Source organism: Stigmatopora argus, chromosome 2 (genome assembly GCF_051989625.1).
Source record: "Stigmatopora argus isolate UIUO_Sarg chromosome 2, RoL_Sarg_1.0, whole genome shotgun sequence".
Lineage (NCBI taxonomy): Eukaryota > Metazoa > Chordata > Actinopteri > Syngnathiformes > Syngnathidae > Stigmatopora > Stigmatopora argus.
This window is the reverse complement of record NC_135388.1, coordinates 8,174,729-8,198,231: the sequence shown is the minus strand read 5'-3', so window position 1 is coordinate 8,198,231 and position 23,503 is coordinate 8,174,729. Positions and strand designations below refer to the sequence as shown.

Below are 23,503 nucleotides of genomic sequence, written 5' to 3'. Positions count from 1 at the left end.
TAGTTGTCCGTCTCCTTGTGCCCTGCAATTGGCTGGCCACTAACACACAAGCAGGAAGCAACTTGAACGTTAACACAGTGATACATTTATTATATACTTGTATATAAAATAAAAGTACAAGTGTTCATAGTGCAAAAGCATTCAGGTCCAATAGTATCAGTTGTGTACCGTATAGTATCTATGATTCTCCACAATACAAAGGACGAAAAAACATCGGACGAAAAAACATCAGACATGATTCCATGATAGCTGGATTTTGTGCGGAGCAGTTTTTTTTTTTTTTTTGGGGGGGGGGGGGGGGGTGTCGTGTTCCTTTTTTTTTTCAGTTTGACAATTTCTTTGAATTCACTACTAGGATGCTGCACACAATATTTTGCTTTCCTTTTTTTTCCAGTATTAAGCAAAAGTTTGGTGTAAAACACTGAAATACAAAGTGCATTCTTTGAATATCACATGCTGCTAACGTGTTAAGTTTTGCCTCCAACTGCACAAACTACAAGTCGGAGCTGTCACACTTTCCCAGGAATATCGACTATTTACAACAGTAAGTGCTTATATTGATCACCCATCCTGGGTCGTACATTATAAAACAAGAGGCTGATTAGCGTCAAAACAGGTTAAATAAGGCACACACAAGAGACAAACACGATAAAGTGATGTAGTGTAGTATATTTGTGAAAGAATAAAAATATAATTTGTGTAATCTTGCACGGGCAGGCACCATTGTGAAAAAGCTGTAACAGGCTTAAGGCCTGTCAAGTCGCCACTCATGTTGTTGAGGGGGTGTACACTATCATTTTGTATCTATTCCTCCATAATTTGTGGTCGAAACACAATGAAAATGTGTCGGTATATTCTTAATATGTATACCATCAATCCTTAGAGCCCAGTTTTTTTAGTTTATATTGATTTATTTTTTTTATCGGGGCTGATTAAACTAATTGCAGATTTACATTATTTTTCCCGTAGGTTAGGATTGAGCCAGTAGTTGCACACTTGTGCTTGTTTTTTGATGAAAAGTTAAAATGATACATCAGTATTAAAATGTAGTGAGTGTAAAGCAGTATATCAATGCTTTATAACATGAGATGGATTAACTCTCAGGCCATTTTCTCTTCAAATATTTCTCCACAATGCACTACTTTTGACAGTGTATTTTAATTTTCAAGTGGGTTCAATATATGTGCCTCTCATTGCAATGATGCATGAGAAAATAAAGACAAGGCAGGAAGCCAACACGTCGAAGTCTTTGCTAGATGAATAGCTCATCTTTGTTAGCTGATTGCTGACGTGCATCTGGACTGTTGCGTAATTGTGCAAAAACATTTCTTTTTTTGGCTGTCAGTAAAAAGCGATTAAGCGATAACACATCTTGATATCTTCTGGACATTATTGTTTTCATTGGGAATGTTTCTAGTATCATTTGACTCTAAGCTGCTTTTTCCATTAGTGTCCATTGCATGTTATCGAAATTAGAGTGACAGTAGAGCTGGAGTTAAGCAAGCTGTATTTACATGGGATCGCTAAAACTGCGATAGAGTCCACTCCATTTGAACTGGGAGGGCTGGCAGTAAATAAATATGTTTTAGTGCCGTTATCAGCAATTTTCTTCCTTTTTTTGTAGTATGTAGTTAATGTTGTGTTTCCCACGCTTAGTAAAAACCGAACTTTTTGAAAATGTAAGTATTTTTAGCTACTTCAAAGTACACTTGAATATGACCAAATGTACCGTAATATTTCTCAAACAGCTCTGACGTAAAATGGCCAACAAGTGTCCTAGCTTGTTCCCATTGGCTCACTGGAGACATCGAAAGACACGTAGTATATGATCGCTGTGGAGAAAACCATTAGCACTCACGTGGAAAAAGGTCACAGGCTGCTGTCCTGATTGGGGAACTCGCCGGTGGGCTTCCTGTGTCGTGCCGAGTTGCAGGAAGTCAGTTTGGTGGGGGAAGGCGAAGCGTTGGCAGAAGAGTCACTCCCGCCACCTTCGGATCCCGACGAGAGGAGAGGGACCGGGGGAGCCCTCTTCCGCCCCAGAAAGCCCACGTCCATCACGCCCCTCTTCTTCGTACCTCCTTCCGCCTCGGCCTTGGCCCCGTCTCCGGCGGCTCCTGCGCCGTCCCCGTCCTCGAGCTGCGGTTGAACCTTGCCTCTGGCGTCGCCTCCCCCGGGGATGGGTGAGTCGGGGGGCTGCCGTGGCGATTCCTGGCTCCCGGCGTCAGCCTTCACTCTGTTCGGGGTGCTCGAAACTACGGCATTGTTGCTGCGGCATGTCCACAGCTCCATCGCAGACATCCTCCTCTCAATTTCCTCTGTCCCAAATTCACAGAGCGATCGGCGGGCATCCAAGGGCTGACTGGAACTCTGATCTACGCTGTCCAGGATTCCACGACTCAGGCTGAAGTTCTGGAAGTCTCTGTGGATAACAACTGAAGTAAGGCAATTTTGACCTACTTTCACTTGGAGGAAAAAAATGGATATTGTACCGGAATTAAAAATACAAACAACTAAAGTGTTTCAATCAATACAGTTTAGTTATGTTCAATTATAGTCTTTTCTTCACTATTGTTGCGGGGTAAATTATCTTTATATTTGATTAATCGTTTTATACACTCATACTCATATCAGTATGACCTGAAACATCAGCGGGTTGCTTGCTTTATCCTAAACTGATGGATTTGCTTTTTTCTTTTTTTCTTTTTTTTTTTTGCACCTGTTACCATGGAAGGACTCTGTTCTCCTGGCACGGGCCAGCAGGGGGCTCTCTCTGTATGGCCGCACAGCCCCGTAGCTCACTTGGTTCTCAGGGATGGCGTCTTGAACCTGCAACTGCACACTGGCAGAGTACGGAGACACCGTTGATGATACAACTGTTTGTGGAACGGCAAGTGTTCTTCTTCAAAACTGTGTCTACCTTGAGCAAGATTCACGTAGACATGTCTGGTGCAACACTGATGGGGCGGGGCTAATGTTTGGCGTGGCGCAGCGGGAAGTACTCAGGTCACATTGGTCCAAAAGCTGAAGAAGTTCCTCTTCCGTTGGACCGCCGACATCTATGCGAGAAAGATACATTGAGAACACATTTTATGAGTGGACAGTAACATTAACTCACTGGCTACCACTGATGGTGCTAGATGTTGTAAAATTGCACTCAAACATGAGCATTCACCGCTACAGTAGTCACTTTGGGTCAAATTAATTGGACATGCGGCTGATTGATTTTACGATCAAAGATTGGTAAAAATATTATATACATGTAACCGTCAATGCTTTAAAATTCATTAGCATAGTACGCCAAAATGTTTATACTGTCATCACTGAACCATACTATACAAAGAAACAGTTAAAGATTAAAAAAAAGGTTGCTTAAACATTTAATTCATTAGCATACTGCTAAAGGATGGTCATTCATCTCACGACACACTTTGAAAACCATCGCCAAAATAATGGTGCACTAAGGGAAACAATTGCTTTTGGGTGCTTTGCTTTTTTTTTCTGTAAGTTTTTTTTAACATTAAGAGCAAATATAATTCCACTTCATGATGCAACGCTTACCTTCTTTCTTCTTCTCTTCTCCTTTGTTAGCGGTGTCCATGGCGGTGGTCAGATCCCACAACTGGATGCTGCCATTGCCGTGACCGGTGAACAGGTAGCGGCGAGGTCGCGAGCCCATCCGACTAGAACCTTCGCATTCCCGCACCATGAAGCAAGAGATGGTGGTCCCGTCCACGGACTGCACTTCACAGATTCTACGACCAAAAAATGTAAACCAGATGGAAAGCAAAGAGAAGCATGATCCTGTACCGTTGTGTTTTGCAGTACCTTTTTCCAGTCGATGAAAGCCTCACAAAGAGCTTATTGGTGATGGGGACGACCTTCTGGATGAATACTTGCTGATCGTCTCGCTCTCCAAACGGACCTGAGAGTGTAACACGTCAACTCAACGTGGAGACAAACATTTTAAACCTTCCGGAAGAGATTTCTTTTCACCGATGTCATTTCCTGAACAGTAGCTGCCGTGGCTCTCCGTTTCTTCTAAGGAGAGTATTTTAAAAGAAGCCAAAGGGGTGGAGCCTGGCTGTGTGGAAATCATCCCTCGGAAGCGGGTCACCGTCCACGTGCGAACATGGTTGTTGTCGGCGCACACTGTCGCCAGCAGAAATATGAACAACATGTAAGAGATGTGAGATCTTTGCAGGATTCTTCATTCTCGCCGATTTTACCATCATAGCTCCGCCCCCTCACCTGAGACCAGGTGCTTCTCAGACAGCATTATCTTAGTCACGGGGCTCCTGTGGACAGTGAACGTCTGGAAGAGCTGAGGGCCCGAACCCACCGTCTCTGGATGCTGCACGATGACTCTCACTGCACCGCTGCTGGTCCCGTAGGCGATCTCGATCCAATTCCCGCTTACACCTTAAAAACGCAGACCAAAGGTGAACCACACAAAAAAACTATTTTTATCACTCGGCTACATTAAAGCTTGGCTGTTAGCCGAACAAAAATTGTGATCACAACGCTGCTTAGAACTGTGCTACTGTGTAAATTTCTCATTCGAGTAATATTTGACAACTGACTGGTTTTAGGCGTGAGGTAGACAGACAATGCAGTGATGGCATCGTTTGATGGGTCGTGATAAAGCTCTGTGACCAGGAGGTCGTTGTCTTTCATCCTCAGTGGAAACTTTTGCATGTCTGACAAGAGGAGGAAAGGGAATTTTTGTATTTCACTTCAAGAGATGGTGCAATTGCCAAACATGCGAGTGCGTGTACCAATGTAGTAGATGGAGCCGTTGTTGCAGCCCAATAACAGGAAGGATCCGGCCGTGTCGCAGCTAGTAATGGGAACAACATCTTGAACCTAGCATGCGTACGTAAAAATAGCACCACCGTTACTTTGAATGTTATAATGACATTAGATGTAACTTTAACGTAATTACACAAATACAACCCAGTAAAATACAGATTGGATCTAATAAGAAGGGTACAACAATTAATTAAAAGTCATGGGATGTACCGTATTTTTCAGGCGATAGGTCGTACACGATGAAGAGGAAACGATATATAAGTCCCACTGCAATATAAGTTGCATTTCTGGGAGTGCATTTTTTAATTTGATCAGGAATCAAGAACAAACATACTTTAAAGTAAAAGCAAAATTGATTTTTTTTTTAAAAACAGGCTTTTTGGGGGTCGGAGAGAAAAACAAAAACAATCGTAAAAGTCGCACTTGGTCGCAGGCCAAACCAAACTATGAAAAAAGTGTGACTTATAGCCTGGAAAATACGGTAGTTTAAACACAATACAGATATCTCAACATGATTATGTCAAGCTGCGAATATGAGTTTGTCATCAATCTGTTTTTTCTTGTATGCTATTTCTCAGGCACCTGTGTACCTTGCAAGAGGAATGGCCAATTATATAGTGATGCACATTTTGGTGATATCCTGAATTTGTGCAAATGCCAAAATTGACCCACTGAAGAGACTTCCAAGTGTGTGAAATATTCACAAAAACATCCACACAATTACCTGCCAGTGCTGCGTGACAGCATTCCACACTCCGACCTTCCCTGTATGGCTTGTTGCTACAAGCTGATTTCCGATGAAGAAGAGATCATCTACAGGCACACCAAGGCTGAACACCCCTATTCGGGGAGATCAAATACAAACAAATCTGTTTTTTTTCCAAAGCCTTGCAGGCATTTTTCATTGCCATCTACCTATCTCATTGCCGCTGCCTCCATCTTGGATGCTCCAGAGGATGATGCGGCTTTCGGAGGCAGCTGCCACCATCTTGTCCTTGTCTCCGTGTGGGCCGCCAACCACTTTGGCGTTCAGCGCGATGCGTTCGATGGTCCAGTCCAGGCAGGGAGATGAGAACACCTGTTGCCAGCCTGTGGATTCCTTTATCCTGAGGGAGACACTTCATTCATGTTTGAGAACGCGGCATATCTATCGTGTTTTTTGGGTAAGATTACCTGTAACAGATGACAAAGTGTGCATATGCTGCTACAATCCAGTTGTGGTGTCCTGTTATGATCAACACCTTGCGAGGGTCTGGTCCTAAATTGGAGACAGCCCATTTGAGATTAAATAACCTTCACATACAAATAGCAGACCATTTTTGATCATTTTTTTTACCAATTTTATGAGCTCCATCTAATCCCGGTGAGCAGGGGATGGGAGGGTGAGGAGGGGCACCAACATAACTGAACCCCTCTGCACCGCTCGGACCCGGACGCTCGTCACAGGAGGAGGCGGAGCTTGATTTATAATCAGGGATGGCTGACAGAGAAAGAAAGTGCTGGTTTGTCAACTTGAATGTTTTCACAAACAGGTTTAAGCAGGTCTCACCTGGAGCTGGAAGGTAGCCATGGAAGAGAACGCTACCGCATGGAGAGCGGTCCAGTTCTTCGCAGAGAAGAAGGCGCCGCACTATAATCGTGAACAAAAACATCAATGGTGATTAAGTTTTTTTTTAAATTATTATTACTAACTTATTCCCTCACAATGAATGGCAGTTTTCTGTTCATACAGGTATTGTATTGCTATACACGCACACCCCTTGATGGGTGACCACCAAGGTAACCTTTCCTACAATGAGGGGAAGTTCCAACAGTAAATCAGGAAGTAAAACAATCTAACAGTTCCTCTTGAGCGCGACATCATTCAGGTTCAGATACATGAGAATTACCCTAAAGACGACGCTCGGTAAAAGATCGATTGTGGTCGATCCGATGCGAATAAAAAGATTTTTTGCATAGACTTACCTAACGGAGTTATGCCGTAGAATTCCGCTTCGTGCCGCAGAACGCTAATATTGACGCCACTTTGGAGAAACATACAAGTAGATTTACTGATAGACAACTAAGCTTTTCTGCTCGAACGTTCTCTTACCGCAGGTCCAGTTCTTTGGTTCGGAGGAAATTTAAAATTGGTGCAAAAGCGGTAGGGTCTCTGTCAATAAATATCTAGAAGAAATGTTGATAAAAGACCCTTAGTATGCTATGCTGAGTCAGGGGAAAAGTGATCTTATTTTGGATGAGTAAACAAACTCTTTACTTACAGCTCCAGTTTCATCCCGAAGAGTGGATATTCTTCCACTCAGCAGACTGCAACACAGACACAGTAGTCAGCACCTGCATGTATCCATTTACATGCACCTATGTTGTTACAAATATCTGCAACATTTGTAAACGGTATTTATGAACATTCCAAATGTATTTTAAAACTTGCCAGATGTCACTGTTGTTGATGGTTTTTTTATTATTATTTGTTTAGTTTTTTTGTGTGCAGCTGTACACCAAACAATTCAGAAATCAGCTTTTTCTAAGAAAAAAACACCTCAAAGGGCACCTTGTATTGGTGTGCTGAAACTACGTTGAGGTGAGTTGATGAGCATCATTCTAACTGACCGTTCATTCATTTTATGAGTGAAGTAGATGGAAAAATGGTTAATGACACTTTATTTAATAGGTATAAACCATATATAGAGGGAACACTACCCAGCTTTACAGCAAGTGGAGTCAGGCGTAATACAAAGCAGTACATTGATGAGATAATGGAACATGTCTACTTCTCTGCTGTGATAAAATTGCCTGAGTGTGCTGTCATGTTTCCGTAGGAGTGCTGACGTCATATGCTTATCCCGCGATAACCACGCATGCTCTTATCGTAATAAGAATGTAAATAAATAAAAGATTGTAGAAGGGCACCTCGAAAAGAAAGAGTCTGGGATCCACATGAGGGTCTGTCTGGAGGTGCTGAACCTTCAATACAAGAGACGTAGTCACGTTTTATTAATATTATTAAGCAGTAATGCAGGATGACAATTTGCATGCACACATAACCATTTTTTTCTCTAAATGCCTTGCAATTCCATCTCATGTTACATACCAGTATACATCTTATGTCCCCCACGGTACCCATCGTTCAGCACTTACTGCGTGCCCCCCACGTTCAGCTGGATAATTTCCCCCATCCCCGCCGTCAGATCGTCGCCGTTGGTCGCCATGATGCGATTCGGGCAGAGTAGATCACAGTCTGGGCTTCTTTAACAGAGCTAGCATGCTAACGTCTAGATCGGGCGCCTCTCCCCTCGTTCAGCTGGTGTCCAGACCCCGCAGCCTGACACCCTCGCTCGCGTCTCTCCGCTCCATGAAAAGAGCCCTAATGCAGACGGGCAAAGTGTGGACGCCCTTTGTTTTTGTATTCTGAGAAACAAAGAGTGGGAGCGAGGGCATCAAAATTCAAAATCTTACCAGAATGCGCTCCCTTATTGTGCGTGGGTAGTTTGCATCACCGCCAGTATCTCGGGTTCATCGTAATTTTGCGTTGCAATGTGAACCAGCTGTGTCAAGAGTACACAAGGCAAGAGAAGTATATTCTATCTACTTCTGTTTTCGTCTCAAGACACTTCCGCTTCCGAGGCTTTCTGCTTAATAGTAGGGATAAAATAATTGAGTTTCTAGCTCATTCTAATTATTAATGGATATACTGTACATCATGCATTTACATTTTCAATACTCCCGTAGTATTTACTGATTTAATTTTGCGATTACTCCCAGAAAATTAAGTTATTAATAAATTAATATTACATTTAGAGTTGAAATAAACTAGCATATTCAAATCAATTATTGGAACACGTTGTCATACGAACGCGATTTTCACATGATATGGCTAGCAAGTTGATATCAATTTTACTTTTGAAAGGCCAATGGAATTAGAAAGTTAATTATAATTACAAATAAATAAAGTGCACTGTCTTGACATATCTTCAAAGTACGCTTTTTGTTGCTTTTTTTTTAAATTGATAAACATGTCCACATTCTTTACCGAATGATAACATACATAATGTGGTAAAATGACTACCATACATTTAGTTTAAAATAATTTATCTTTTAGTAATATTATTTCTTATTCCAGTAAAGGACTACTAATGTATTTATTACACTTAAATGTAGAAAACACCGAATAACAACTTACCAAATATAAGAAAACATCATCTATACATTTATTTTAACAATAACTTGTCTTTTAATAATAGTATTCAAGAGAGTACTCATTTTTTAATGCCTTTGGTTTTTAAAAAACGAAATGAATGAAACCACCTAAAATTGTCTCAATGCATTTTTATGTGGTTTATAATAATCGATTTCACGTTTTAACCGGATGGAATTGTAATTTTTAGCGTCGCTCCAACGCAGTGACGTCGGTACTGCGTCGTTGTTGCGCAAAGAAGTGAGTCCTCGAGTCAGCTATCCCTCCCACTTGTGCCACAGGCGACTTGAATAGCAAGAGCATTTTTCTCGAGCAAGTCGTTTAAATGTCAACTTTTCACTACTTTTGCTGCCCGTTCGCCGCCTTTTCCACCAACATGTAAACCGCCAATACTTAACGTGGTCTCGACCTTGTGCTACACGGTAAACTCTTGCGTCTTTAGCGTTCTAAAGTCACGCTAGCCAAGTGTTTATTTACCTCTGCTGGGCTCGTTAATGGTGGAAGTTAGCGTACAAGTGTGAAACAACGTTTTAATCGCCGTGAACGGACCCGAGTAAAAAACCTGTGGTCAATTAAATGTACCGGAGTGATCAAGTTTTCGTGTTTTATTATTTAAATTAACTTTTCCGTGTGTTTGAGCCGAGCTCGTTCTTGTCTCTAAAGAACGCTGGGAACAAGGAAGAAGTCAACGTTTGGTCATAATGCCTTTTTAACATTTATTTTACCGTGTGTTTGCACCGAGCTCTCTTAATAATCTTAAAAGTACGTTCGCAACGAGGAAGAATTGCCAAAGTTGTGTCTTATTGTCTTTTCCGTGTCACGTCTTCCCAATTTAACCTATCTGTCATGTGTTTGCAGCCTCCGGGAAACTAAAGGCAGACCTTCTCAGAAGATGGATGTGTTAGTTGGAGCTCAAAGAAGTTGCTAGGTTGGCCGTCATTCACAAAGTTTGGCAGCAGGAGTGCAGAGGAGCACGGCCCAGTCTGGGGAAAGTGGTGCGATGATTGCGGAGGCAGAGGGGAAAGGACCCCCGGCTGCAGAAGCCGACAAAGTGTCTGGGGGCCACATGTCTAGTAATGCTCGGCAGGTCCAAAGTGCCCTCCTCGCTCAGCCCCCTGCCTCCACTAACATCGAGGATGAGGATGAAAGCGAAGACGAGTCCGACATCCTGGAGGAGAGTCCCTGCGGCCGCTGGCAGAAGCGTAAAGAGGAGGTAAGACACGATTCACAGCTCCCTAGCCAACTGAAATCCCCTAGACTGGCAGCCAAAATCTGATTTTTAGGCCATATGAGCCGTTCAGACTGAGAAGCGTCTTGTCCATCTGATTTTTGTGGCTTGCGGAAGCGAATGGTGGGTATCGATTTCATGGTTCTCACTAAAAAGACCACTAGTGAAAACTGATTGTCATACATTTTACAAATGTACACATTTTGCAAGCATTTTTGTCTAATACCGGGTTCCTGCAAGGTCTTAAAATAAAATAAAATATATCAAAGTTCCTAATCTTGATAAAATTCCTTTAAAAAGCAATTTGTCTTATACGACTTAAACTCTTTACATTTTCTTTACATTTTAAATGTGCAATCTCATCATATATTTAACTCATTTGCTTTCAATGGCAAAGCCAGCCCTCCTGATTCAAATATTGTTATTCTCTTCACGCTGTTTATATATATATATGTATGTATAGGTATATATATACATGTGTATATATATGTATATGTGTATGTATATATATATGTGTATATATATGTATATATATATATATATATGTGTGTGTATATATGTATATATATATATGTGTGTGTATATATGTATATATATATGTGTGTATATATGTATATATATATATGTGTATGTATTTTATATATATATATGTATGTATTTATATATATATACATACATATGTGTATATATACACATGTATGTATTTATATATATATACATACATGTGTATATATACACATGTATGTATATATATATGTATGTATATGTGTGTGTATATGTATGTATGTGTATGTATGTATGTGTATATATGTGTGTGTATATATGTATGTGTATATATATATGTATGTGTGTATATATATGTATATGTATATATGTATGTATATGTATATATATATATTTATTTATTTATATTTTTAGGTCAACCAACGAAATGTTCCCGGCATAGATATGGCATACTTAGCCATGGACACCGAGGAAGGCGTAGAGGTGGTTTGGAATGAAGTCATGTTCTCAGAGAGGAAAAACTTAAAGTTGCTGGAGGTCAGGCCTAGTTTCACCACAAATGACTACTTAGAAGCAGATTATTTGTTGTGATTTTCCAACTAAATATTTGCGTGTTCTGTTCAGGAGAAGGTCAAAGCTGTTTTTGATCATCTGATCCATTTGGAACATGCAAATATTGTCAAGTTCCACAAGTACTGGATTGACACCAAGGAGAACCGGGCCCGGGTAAGTTGTTTGATTTCAATAAAGTATCTTCTTCAGTCGAGAGAAAATATTTTGGCATTTAAATGATCACACAAGTACCATTAACACAGACTTTCTCCTTTCCTTAGGTGATTTTCATTACTGAGTATATGTCATCGGGAAGTTTGAAGCAGTTTCTGAAGAAGACCAAAAAGAATCATAAGGCCATGAATGAAAAGGTAAGAACTGATTGGATTTGACTATTGAGGATCAGTATGTTGAATGTTTGGCACATTACTCTTGAGTGCACCTAAAAAAATCTGGAATTGGAATACAAGTGGGATAAGAGCTGAGGGATTTCGTCTCTAGATGAGAAATATTTGAACTGATTATTTGTATTAAACAATGCAGTGAATTAAAAGGAAACATGGTAGTTTTTATTTGTAATTACAAACACCTAATGTGTTTTTTAAATTGCATGTCTGCAACCAGCTTTAAAAAAAAATCTACATTTTAGAATCACATTCTTTTGGTTTACAGTGATGATTTTGTCTTACCAGCCATTTGATAAGGTGTGTGTTGTTGTTGACAGGCTTGGAAGAGATGGTGCACGCAGATCCTGTCAGCTCTCAGGTTGGTCTCATGCTCCTCTATCACATGCTTCCTGTGGAAATCATGTTGACGAGTCTTCGTTATCCTGCAGTTATCTCCACTCATGTGATCCTCCCATCATCCACGGCAACCTGACCTGTGACACCATCTTCATCCAGCACAATGGACTTATCAAAATCGGTTCAGGTATGAAACATTGAAAAATGACTGACAGACATGAACCATTTTTTTTATTGTCAGTGTGACACACACAGTTTTCATTAGTTCCAGCACAATCCTACACATTGATTGTCACTGCATTCTTTTGGAATTTGGTTAGAAAACACAAACTACAAAGACCTAACTACTACTGCTCTCTGATTTAAATATATATATACAGAGGAACGTTAATATTGATTCTTCACCGCTTGACTGACACTTATTTTTCTCTCTGCCCTGAGTTATTAATTATCTCATTATCCCTCTAACTCCCAGTGGGTCCCGACACTATCAACAACCATGTGAAGACTTGCCATGAAGAACAGAGGAACTTGCATTTCTTTGCCCCGGAATATGGCGGTAAGAGAAGACTAAAAATCTCAGCTGTTCTGTATAAATCGCAACAACAGAGAATAAGGGACAACATCACGTTTGAATATCTTTTAACGGTGAAATTCACACAGTTTCAGTAATAGAATAGAGTACATTTGCCTATTGGATTTTTATTACAATATATTTGTACGTACGCTCTGTGTGAGAGGCTATTGTAACATGTCAGCTTTTTCCCCACCAGCAGAGGGTGCTAGGGGAAGTGTCAGCAAGCAGACAAACGCTCCATAAAACTAGTTTCCATTTTCTTTTTTCTTTTTTTGTCCCTGACCAAATAAAACCAGTGACCCTCTTTTCCGAAGTAAGGATGTCCCGATATTGGCTTTTCCGATCCAATCCGATTTTTTTCAAGATGTTTTGCTGATACCGATCTGGTGCCAAACTGATGCCCATATTTTTAGACCATTAAAAATAATGTAAAATATAATGTAACCAATAAATGATGAATCACATTGTTCCTATTAAAGTCAAGAAATGCTGTTTACAAATACTACTACTAAAATAGACATGAACCCTCATATTTGCCTATTGGCTTAATTTTCAGCAACCAGAAAGCACAGTGGTACTAAAACATACATGACTACTGGATAGGATACGATCTTGTGACCAAATTCAATACTAAAACAATATTCATTAACTCTCCTTTTTCAGTCTAGGGACAGTGAGGGACATTTTTGGTTCTTATTTTCTTCTTTCTTGTTGTCTCACTGCAGCTGTCACTGACGTGAGCACAGCTGTCGACATCTACTCATTCGGCATGTGCGCCCTCGAGGTGCTGAAGTATATCACAGACGGAATGGGAAATGACGCATGCGTGATGGCCACTCCATGTTAATACACTTGATTTGCATTGCAGATGGCCCTATCGGAGATCCAGGTAAATGGAGAGTCTTCATATGTGTCTGAGGATGCTGTCAATACTGCCATACAGCTGCTGGAAGACCCACTACAGAGGGTAAGACCATAACATCGGGTGAATGTTCCTTCATTCATATCAAGCTTTGGTGACATCAGGACTCTAACATACATTTTCAGATATTTATGTGCTGCGTGTTTCAGGAGCTAATTCAGAGGTGCCTGGATTGTGACCCTTGTACGAGGCCCACTGCCCGAGAGCTGCTCTTTAACCAGGCTCTGTTTGAAGTGCCACTACTGAAGCTGCTAGCTGCTCACTGTATTGTCAGTCATCAATGTAAGTTGTGTCGTTTTGAGGATAATTAAATCTGTAGCTGTAATATCGGGGTTCGGTGGCTTCAGTATTGCATCTCTGCTTTTTGCTGATGATGAAATTGCACTCTGGTTCACATCCATGCAATTTGTGATGGATTCCACTGGTTTTCTTGTGTTTTAGAGCCTAATATTTTAGAGATATTTGCTAAAACAGAGATATTGCAGACTCATGTTGATGGTTTTGCAATTGTCCAGACATGATTCCAGAGAACGCCTTAGAGGAAATAACTAAGAACTTGGACCCAAATCTCGTTATCGCCGACAAAAAAGATGACGTTCAGCTCAAGTAAGAACACCAGCTTACTATATTCTTTATAAGATAGTAAGTTCGCTGTCTATAAAAATAAAGACAGTGAGCTTGCTTTTATATGAATTTGAAATAATTAAAAAAAACTAAGTATTAAGAGAGCCTGAAAGAGATCCTATTTCCTTTCCTTGTTTATTTGTTCGTTATCCTCTAGGCTCTCACAATTTCCAGCCTTGGAGCTGGATAAATTCCTGGAGGATGTGCGGTAAGATGAAATGTCACCATGGGATGAAAATCTAATTGTTACTATTGTCAAACATGACTTATTTGCTTCCAAATTATTACCCTGATCTATTTCTCCACTGGGTGGGCAGATGTGGTGCATTTTGTGCAACTATTATTTTCAAATCATGCTCTATCATTGGACATCAATCCATATTTTACAAGTTTGTCTTTTGCAGGAATGGGATTTATCCCCTAACAGCGTTTGGCCTTTTTTCGCCAAAGCATCCACAACAGCGAAATGTTAAATCCCCCATTGTTGTCCCTTTGGTCAAGTCCCCCACACCTGAGCCTGCAGAGCTTGAAACAAGGCGGGTGTGTATAACACAATTTATATTTTCTGGACACAGGTGCAAGTGTCGTCAAACCATTTTCTGTCTCCTGCAGCTCATTCATATGCAGTGTAACGTTGAACTCGTTGAGGAGGGACCCAAATATCATGTAAATACACAATCTTTGATGATAAACTAGATGCTGCATTTTCTACGCAACGAGAAGCATTTTTTCCTCCATTCTAAATGACATCAGAGTAATACAATGTAATCTTTGTTTTAGCTGACATTGCTCCTGAAACTGGAGGACAAGCTGAACAGGCATCTAAGCTGTGACATGTTACCTCGTAAGATCAACCCCTCCAACACACACACACAGACACAGCATATTTACATAAAGGAACTAATAGCTTGAATGTATGAATAGAAGCTAGAAGAATGCCTTCCTATTATATTGGTTGGTTATGACACCATTGCATATCACAATTGTGATCTCGCATTCAAACCCCCCCTCGCTCAGTGGTATTATTGAACCCATATGTGTCCACTGAGGCATGTGTGAAAATGAACGTGAAATGCCCGACAAAGCGTGCTAACTATTTTCAGCATGAACCATCTACTAGAGCCTAACACGTTGGAGCATATCATATGTTGCAATTATTGTACTTTTTGGATCGTCTTTTTAATTACTTTAAAAACCCCAAAGGAAGGAATCTTTTCAGAAAATTATATTACCTTTTTATATCACAGACTGATTTTTACTTCATGTGACATTCTTCTTGTCTTTTATGATAAATAGAATGGGCATGACAGAATAATATGTACAATGGGCTAAATAATAAATGTGTGCTCGCACAGGTATGTGTGACATGTTGAACTTTGCAAGTGGCTGAGAATCTGGCGCCGAGGCAAGGCTGCAGCTGACAGCTGTCGACCCTTGTGTCAAAATGTGTCCGTCTTTTCGCTACTTGCAGTTTCATGTGTGTCACTGACACACTTGGACACTTCATCTCCTCGTATCTCTTTCTCACAAAAACTCTCTTTCTCGCGTAGTGCGAACTCAGAGCCATATAAAATCAAATTGCCATGTCATATTGAGCATTTTAGGCAGTAATATACTTTTTGGGTTTTTTTGAAATATTTGTAATGCTATATGATTGCAGGTATGTTCATTAGTTTACGTATGAGAAACATGAATATTTCTCTTGACATGACTGCACCAGCAAGGCACAATTTTGAAGAAATATGTTTACTTATTGCCAGTTTGGGTTACAGATGAAAATGTTGAAGATTTGGCTGGAGAATTGGTGCAACTGGGCTTCATCTGTGAGGTGGGTCAACTGTTTTTAATAGCGTTACACTGATTGTGCGATGGTGCTAGTGTTAGAGTGGCCTTTTAGTTGCTTCCACTTTAGGAATCTGATCCACAATTACTGTTATACAGTATGCACTCTTAGATACTCTCACCCACCCACGTTAATGTAGTGTAGTGTCAATGCCGCACTGTGGGGAAGAGTGTCTGCGTTTCCACATAATTAAAGTATTCAAATTATTCTTCATAAATGTATTATGTCTGACGTGTTTGTTTTCTCTGCAGATGGACCAAACCAAAATAGCCTCACTCCTTCAAGAAAGCTTCAGTCAAGTTTTTGACTAGCACCATAGGTTCTCCATACCACAACAAGTCTGTTACATTTTCCCCATAAAAGCACTCAATATGCTGGATTTTTTTTAAAGGTATAAATAATAAGTCTTAATTTTGAATGTGACCAAAAACGTGTATGTTTCTGTTACATCACAAATGAACTTGCTAAGTGCATTTAAAATGGTGTTGTTCACAAGTTCTCAAGTGTGGTTCGGGATGAAATATCTACCCAAAGACAAAGTGATGCCAAATAAGATAGACAGTGCCTTTCTCCGTCGTTTCACATGCGTGCATCCATCCCATTAATTGATTCTCATTTGTGGGTTGTTTTTTTTTTTCATGACACAACATTCCCTGCTCTGTGACTATTGTATCGGGTTCAAAGTATTAGAATCAAACCTGCAGTTTGGAAAGCAACAAATCCCAATGGCTGAATGTGTGTTTTTTTCCAGCAAGCCTTTAGAACAAGAGCACGCTTGTATTTGACACGTGTGTCTGTGAACTGTTGCCATATGAGCCAAGTACTATTGCTGAATATCTCTTGGGTTTTTTGTTTTTATTTTGTTACACTAAAAACCTCTTACTTTGCTTCATTCACATATTAGTTGTTTTTGCATTCCTACCTACACTAAAATCAGCCACCCTGGTGGTATTGTTGAAAATGGCTTTCCGTAGCATCCGTTTCATGAGCGTTTGGCATGTTTTATTTATGGTACAGATATTTTGTGGAATGCATGGTCCCTTTTTTGTGCCATTATAGTAAGTTTCTGAGCTACTTTGTAAAGCCCCTTTTGCCTCTCTTTTCAGTTTGCGGGAATCTAGAGTTAAACAGCAATTTGATTTATCTGTTGGTTTGACTTTTTTTTTTTTTTTGCATTTTGTCTTCAAGCTAGTTTGTGTCTCTATAAATCACATTACCGGGATTAAGATCATGGAAACTCATACATATTCATGATATCCAATTTGTTATATCAGAAGTATTTTTACAATAGGAGTCAATTCTTGTAATCTTTGTTAGTCAGAGTCAACTGTACATTATTGCTGAAGCAAAATTGTAATATATTTAATCCAGTTTAATTTAGAGACAGAAACTGTATTGTTTTTAATGCCACTCAACTTATTGTTGAGTTTTGTCGTGATCCGTCTGCACAGAAACGCAGGTACCAAAAACCTGACCACGTGGCTAATTTGCACAGGCACGGGTCATTGTTGCCATCAAAGAGTTTATTTTATGTGTTTCTTCCAGCCTTTTATGATTAGGTATTGTACCAAAAAGCCATGTTACTGATACGTGTAGCACTTTCCAGCATTGTGTATACATTTCTGGTCAACAGTGATTTTGCCGGAGGGTAATTTAGCTCAGAAAATGTTGGTTGAATTCCATACAGTTTGACTTTAATAGAGCATTTAATCCTAGGGGTTCCATTGTAAGGTTCCAGTTGTTAAACACATCCAACAAACTTGCCAGGACAAAGAGATTTATATTCATTTTAGTACCTCAATGGTGTTGAATTGGTTATCTTATTCATACTTTAAATATGTTTTGATTTTGTTCATGATGCTCCCCACAATTCCTACCAGAAAAGTGGATCGTGAAAAAAATGTGCAAAGTACAACTACTATTTCAAATAAATTTGGGAAAAGGTTTTCTTTTTGTTACATTTGGTGCATCCATACAATGATGGTTTATCTTGAAGTCACTAGAAGATTAAGAAGATCAGAAGATTAATACTTTGATTTGAAATTTTAACAGCTTTTTGAGCATTTAGATCTTTAAAACCTTTTATTAGCCTTTTTGATGTGTTCCATCATTCTCCAAATTAATTGGACATCTAATATGGAGGTAGAATCATGCCAAAACTAAAGAGAGAGAAAATTAAATGTCTTGTTCTTTTTAAATGTTCCAAATTTTGTGGCCCAAGCGTCATTGTTTGAACGTCAGAGCGTCAATGAACTGGATTCTTGTCAACAGGCAATAAAGTCATTAAGAATAGAGGCAATTTCATTCAAATTTTGGGATTTAGCTCTTTGGATGTGAAATTCACCTACCAGAAAAAAAGTATATTTGTATTAAAAAATATATACATACCTATATTTACCTTTTAATTATTAATCGCATTAAAACATATTTCTCAATAATTCTCACAACTTGCTTCTATAATATATGAATAACATAATAATTCTAAGAACTTGACACTAAAGAGGAAGTTCTACTATAGCATACGTAGCTAGTTGACTTTACGCAGGTAAGCGTCAGGTGAGTTTCTGTGACGTATCCCGGAAGTAAAAACAGTGCTAACCGTGGGAAGCTGCTGGCAAGAGTTGCTCCTAAACAAGAAACCTCCGTTTTGTGTTTATTTCACATTCAAAGGGAAAAAAACACTTGACCGAGCAGCTAAAATGTGTACCTTTGGTGAGTTGTTGGCAAATGAAACGCTTTCGGTAATCGTAGTTCTCACTTTCGATATATTTCAGCGGGAGGCCCTGCTGCGAGAAATTACTAGAATAGTTTGTTCGGTCTGTACTGTAGTATTGTTTTGTTCTGTATATCAGTCCTTAGACACAGATATAATTGGACACGAAAGTCCTGCTATGATGAAGAAAAAATAGTCTGCCTTCAGGGAGTCAATGAGACAACAAAGGCGATATAAACAAATAAGCTTCACTGTCGTAAAAATGCTTCACGTCTCATTAGCGCTCATTTGTAATGCGGAATTAACATGTGGATTCATGGAAAATAATTGGCCTACTTTCCAAGCGAATTTAGAGTAAAGTGACTCACTCGTTTATCTTTCACTCACTTTATCTTTTTTTTAAATGACCCCTTGGATTAAGTGTTTTCCCCCTCGTTGCAGCATTTCATTTATATTAATATTGGAGTATGACGTTGTTGTCCTAAAACTATATTTTTGCGAATATTCTAAGCTACATGACATCCCATACACGGTGTATACATAAACATTGCAGTTAAATAGAAGATTGGAAGAAAAAAAATCAAAACGTCAAATATTGGTCTACACTACACTTTTAGAATTAGTACATACCCCACCTCTGCAAACAACAATAAACATAGTGTTAAATTAAGTTTTTTTTTTTACATTATTTGAGTTATGTTTGTTATTTTTAGTCTTTGTTTACTTTCAGTCAATGGTCATCTAGCTAATTTGCATTTACTGTGAATAGATTTGTATTTTATCCTCTTAAAAAATGTCATTCAGGGAATTGCTTTTGATTTAGTTGTAAATAAAATTGCTCTGCTCCACAAATTGGAGATTAATTCCATATTTGAGGATAATATGTAGGAATTAGATTTTTTTTTTTAGACATGGCCAAATATTTATGCCAATTTGACATGTGTTACTGTATATTTTCAGATAAGGAGAAGGGGGCGAGAAGGTTGATGCAAAAGGGCTTAGCACTCATCCTGGTAGGCCATATTAACTTCATCCTTGGCGCCATTGTCCACGGCAGTGTCCTGCGACACATTTCCAAGCCTGGCCAAGAAATCACCACTGAATACACAGCAACAAACATCATATCTGTCACTTCGGGCTTGCTGGTGAATTCAAATATTCATTATTGCATTGTTTATTAATTTCTGCAGCAATAACAGGATGTATATGACCTATTTATGGCTGTTTGTTCTGCAACTCAGTAGTCACTGTGCTCCATTACATAGTGCTGCCACATTAAAATGAATGTAATCACGGTGGCACAATTAACCACTTGGATAAAGATATTGTGCTGATTGTCTTAGTTCTGGTTTGATCTCTAATAATAACATTCGCATTAGTGAAGATTAGAACCTCATGTTTGTGATTCAATATTTCAGAGCATAGCTACAGGAATCCTTGCCATTGTGGTGTCGAGGAACCTTCGCGCGTCTAAGATGGTAAGTTTTTTTTTTAAACTTTCCTCTGTGCTACTCCATACTGCCCATTTAGGATGTTGCTTTTGTGTGTTTGCAGCACATCGGTCTCATCCTCACCTCGTTTCTCAACGCCCTGCTATCGGCGGCGTGCTGTGTCGGCCTCTTGGTCGCCATCGGCTTGACAGTCGCGCACGATGGTCAGGGCCTGATGCGTGGGTGTAACAACACAGTGGTTCCCGCCAATGCCCGCTCTCCTGTCAGTGCGCAATGCCCGTTTGACACCACGCGCATTTATGTGAGTCTCCCCTCGCTTCTTAAAAATGTTGAGAAGAATGGATAGTGTTAATTTTGAACTAATAGCAACAAATAACGATAGAGCTTGACTTGTGCTATATTTGTTGATATATTACTTATCAACCTTTTGCTGCACTAATCTCTGTAGACATTTTACTGAAGAAAGATTATGTGCTCAATTTGTCCACCAGGTGGCTCTATAATACTTGTATGAGGAATACACATTCATTCATTTTCTGAACCGCTTTATCCTCATTAGGGTCGCGGGGGGGGGGGGGGGGGGGCTGGAGCCTATCCCAGCTGAGGCAGAGGACACCCTGAATCAGTGGCCTGCTGATCGCAGTGCACAAGGAGACAGACAACCATGCACACTCACACCCATACCTAAGGGCAATTTAGTGTCCAATCAGCCTACCATGCACACATATAAGACAGTAATATTAGTCGGTTTTCCTGCTGAGGATCAATAATATATGCTTGTTGGTATTACTATGTTGTCTGTCTTACATAATGTTGCTTCACCATTTGTTCTTGAATAAACTGTACGACTGCCCTCACAATTCACTTCTATAGCCTCTTAATGTCATTTTGCTTTGTGTGTGTTAAATGGCAACGTATTATAGTGTGGTCATTTACACAATATTTAATTCTCTTCAGATTGTACTTTTTTTTTTGCTGTCTCTCACTTCTTTTTTTTGTCATTACATCTTAGGATACCACTCTGGCCATATGGTTCCCCAGTGCTGTGTTAGCAGCGGCTGAGAGTGGCCTGTCGGTATGGTGCTTCATCGTAGGACTGACTCTCCGGGGCCTGCTGGCCTGTGGGAAGACCTACTACAAACAGCAGGTGTGTGTCTCTAGTCATGTTCGATGGTACTGTACATATTTTGTTTCCTCATATATACACTTAATTAAAGTTACTCATTTTTCCTCTCTCGTAGTTTGAGGAGGAGGCAGAGAGCTTGCCACATTGTGCACGCCTAATAAGCCCAGGCATCAACCCCGATGCCTGATGTAACAAAATGCTGGATGTACAACACTCCATTATTTCACATCCTTAAGTCTCAAAATAGATAGATTTTTATAGAAGTGGATTGATTTATTTCGTTGAACTTGACCAAGAGAAATTGCATTCATGTATCGTCAGCGTTTTGATGCTCAGTATTCAGAGAATGACTGTATATGGTTTTTTATTTATACTTTGGTTTTCCAAAAACATTTCATCCCGAGTTTAGAAAAAGAACCATTTTTGTATATTTTTATTTACCTGAAAATCCTTGTCGCAAATAATTCTCATTTACAGTATAAAAAACGCTATCATTTTGTAAACATAAGTCGGGAATAACAAATAAAATACAGGGTGACATTGAAAAAAAAAACAATTTGTTATATATAATTATATATATGAACATGTTATGTACAAAAAAGAAAGAAAAAAAACACCCCTTTTTGGGTAAATGAAGACAACCTAGACTGGACATTTTTTTTAACTTTCACTGTTACTTTAAAATGTGTATCATTTGCAATATCAAGTAGTAACTTTGTCATGTTATGAACTTGCAAAGTAGACTGTGTAACCAGTGTGTCAACTTTGAATTTAAAAAAATGACCTAGGAAAACCTTTCTTATTTATACTTAGCCATAACTGAGTGCAATTGGTCACCATAACAATGAAAGTCTCTACACTGGCTGTGGCATTTCTGCTTAAGAAAAGTATTTTTTGATGATTTGTTTCAGTTTTAGGTTGTTTCCCAACACAGTCCAAATATTTTTAAAAAGCTACATTCATTTTTGGTGTTGTTATTTTTCTTCAACGATTCACGTTTTTTTAAATATCCGTTATTGTTTTAAACTTTAACGTGCATCATAACATTTGTGTATGAGTAAATACAGCGTCACAATGAGTGCATTTGAATACTCGCTTTATACATTTTTTATGTTAAGAGGTTCAACCAGTATGTGGGCCAGCACTTTTAGCATCCACACACACATACATCCCAGTGACGGAGAGGATCACATCAGATCAGCCACGAAACGGTTAATCTCGTGCACTGCTCAATCGTGTGGAAGAGAATCATAGCACGCAGCACTAATCCTGACTGTGAGGGATAAATATTGACATTGTGCTGCCTGATTCAATCACTCAGTGATTGGTTTGTGGGGCCTGGCCCATCAGGCTCACTTTGAGGTCAACCTCTGGATGTTTTTTTATCAAAGCATGAGCACTAATGAGAATGTGCTTCTTCTCCCGCAAAAATGACTGAACTGCAACCATATTCTATGAACTCAACGTCTGAAAATGTGCCTTTTATTGTTATTCATTATGTTTGCATTTTTCTCAATTACAGCTACATTTAATCTCTTGATCAGTTAATGAGTATGCAATGTGGAAAATGCAATGTTAATTTTATTTGCATTTTTCCCACTGAGCAGGTGATGTTAAAGGTTAATGGCAGGTTAAGATAAAAAATAATAATAATATTTGCATTAAGAAATGTGTGTTGTTGATTCCAGGCAAAAAACAGCTACTGGCTATGATGGATTTTCATTAAAAAAAATTCCCAAACATTGCGTTTGCTGTGTGCACTAGTTATCACATAAGAACTTAATTCCTTTCTATTTCAAGTTAATAAAATAATGTGTGAACACGCCAAATACATTGTCTGCAATATTAGTACAAATTGGAGCAAATAAAGCTTAACTCACTGGGATGAGTGGTTAGTGTGTTGGCTTAGCAGTAGGAGATCTAGGTTCAAATCCATGTTGGTCCACCTGTGTGGTTCAGAAAATGAGATGAGACATTTATTTGTCAATATGTTAATGTTAATTTTCTGCGCTCAGTTTATTTTGTGCCATCTGAATGACGTCTTCATTATTTTCTGTGATGTTTAAGCAACAATGTAAACATTATTTGTTTTGTAAATAATTTCTATTTTTTAAGCAACCTTGTGATGTGCTGTTGTTAAAAACTGCATTATTATTTTTTAATTGTACGATGGGGATGACGGTTGTGGGGTGAGATTAAGGGGGGTCAGATGGTCT

At 39.2% G+C, this 23,503-nt stretch overlaps 3 protein-coding genes across 5 annotated transcripts; 2 read left to right on the top strand and 1 right to left on the bottom strand.

Moving 5' to 3' along the window:
- Positions 1–300: 300 nt before the first annotated feature.
- Positions 301–8,399, bottom strand: kctd3 (potassium channel tetramerization domain containing 3). Its single transcript, XM_077590488.1, has 20 exons — positions 8,266–8,399; positions 7,948–8,173; positions 7,720–7,773; positions 7,071–7,116; positions 6,902–6,975; positions 6,775–6,833; positions 6,359–6,439; positions 6,146–6,289; positions 5,983–6,067; positions 5,725–5,915; positions 5,534–5,649; positions 4,776–4,863; positions 4,581–4,697; positions 4,249–4,419; positions 3,994–4,149; positions 3,826–3,922; positions 3,559–3,752; positions 2,918–3,056; positions 2,717–2,839; positions 301–2,419 (listed from the first exon to the last, which is right to left on the bottom strand). The coding sequence occupies exons 2-20, from the start codon at positions 8,016–8,018 to the stop codon at positions 1,870–1,872; spliced, it is 2,556 nt and encodes an 851-aa protein (XP_077446614.1). The 5' UTR covers positions 8,019–8,173; positions 8,266–8,399; the 3' UTR covers positions 301–1,869.
- An 807-nt stretch (positions 8,400–9,206) lies between these two features.
- LOC144067512 (nuclear receptor-binding protein-like) lies at positions 9,207–17,944 on the top strand. Of its 3 annotated transcripts, XM_077591347.1 has the most exons (18): positions 9,254–9,426; positions 9,863–10,217; positions 11,151–11,273; positions 11,361–11,462; positions 11,570–11,659; positions 12,013–12,053; positions 12,124–12,218; positions 12,507–12,590; positions 13,334–13,392; positions 13,477–13,575; positions 13,680–13,812; positions 14,046–14,136; positions 14,312–14,362; positions 14,559–14,694; positions 14,767–14,820; positions 14,935–14,998; positions 15,927–15,982; positions 16,249–17,944. In XM_077591347.1, exons 2-18 carry the CDS (start codon positions 10,005–10,007, stop codon positions 16,306–16,308), a joined length of 1,551 nt encoding a protein of 516 aa, XP_077447473.1. In that variant the 5' UTR covers positions 9,254–9,426; positions 9,863–10,004; the 3' UTR covers positions 16,309–17,944. The 3 variants fall into 3 exon arrangements, with proteins under 3 accessions (XP_077447466.1, XP_077447473.1, XP_077447458.1); XM_077591340.1 differs by lacking the exon at positions 9,254–9,426 and adding an exon at positions 9,207–9,244 and having other exon boundaries at positions 14,559–14,820; XM_077591332.1 differs by having other exon boundaries at positions 14,559–14,820.
- Positions 17,945–18,535: 591 nt separating this feature from the next.
- Positions 18,536–22,249, top strand: krtcap3 (keratinocyte associated protein 3). Its single transcript, XM_077588199.1, has 6 exons — positions 18,536–18,709; positions 19,671–19,855; positions 20,129–20,188; positions 20,265–20,462; positions 21,174–21,308; positions 21,403–22,249. Exons 1-6 carry the CDS (start codon positions 18,697–18,699, stop codon positions 21,472–21,474), a joined length of 663 nt encoding a protein of 220 aa, XP_077444325.1. The 5' UTR covers positions 18,536–18,696; the 3' UTR covers positions 21,475–22,249.
- Positions 22,250–23,503: the final 1,254 nt, after the last annotated feature.

Bases quoted from the DNA above. Each gene is read 5' to 3' on its own strand.
- kctd3 (XM_077590488.1), bottom strand. From the start codon at position 8,018: ATGGCGACCAACGGCGACGATCTGACGGCGGGGATGGGGGAAATTATC. The intron at 6,290-6,358 runs GTGAGACCTGCT...TTTCTCTGTCAG, and splicing joins TGGCTACCTTCCAGCTCCAG to CCATCCCTGATTATAAATCA. The intron at 4,864-5,533 runs GTAATTGTGTGG...TACGCATGCTAG, and splicing joins CTGTCACGCAGCACTGGCAG to GTTCAAGATGTTGTTCCCAT.
- LOC144067512 (XM_077591340.1), top strand. From the start codon at position 10,005: ATGATTGCGGAGGCAGAGGGGAAAGGACCCCCGGCTGCAGAAGCCGAC. The intron at 14,363-14,558 runs GTAAGATGAAAT...TGTCTTTTGCAG, and splicing joins AAATTCCTGGAGGATGTGCG to GAATGGGATTTATCCCCTAA. The intron at 14,999-15,926 runs GTAAGATCAACC...TTTGGGTTACAG, and splicing joins AAGCTGTGACATGTTACCTC to ATGAAAATGTTGAAGATTTG.
- krtcap3 (XM_077588199.1), top strand. The intron at 19,856-20,128 runs GTGAATTCAAAT...TCAATATTTCAG, and splicing joins CTGTCACTTCGGGCTTGCTG to AGCATAGCTACAGGAATCCT. The intron at 20,189-20,264 runs GTAAGTTTTTTT...GTGTGTTTGCAG, and splicing joins ACCTTCGCGCGTCTAAGATG to CACATCGGTCTCATCCTCAC.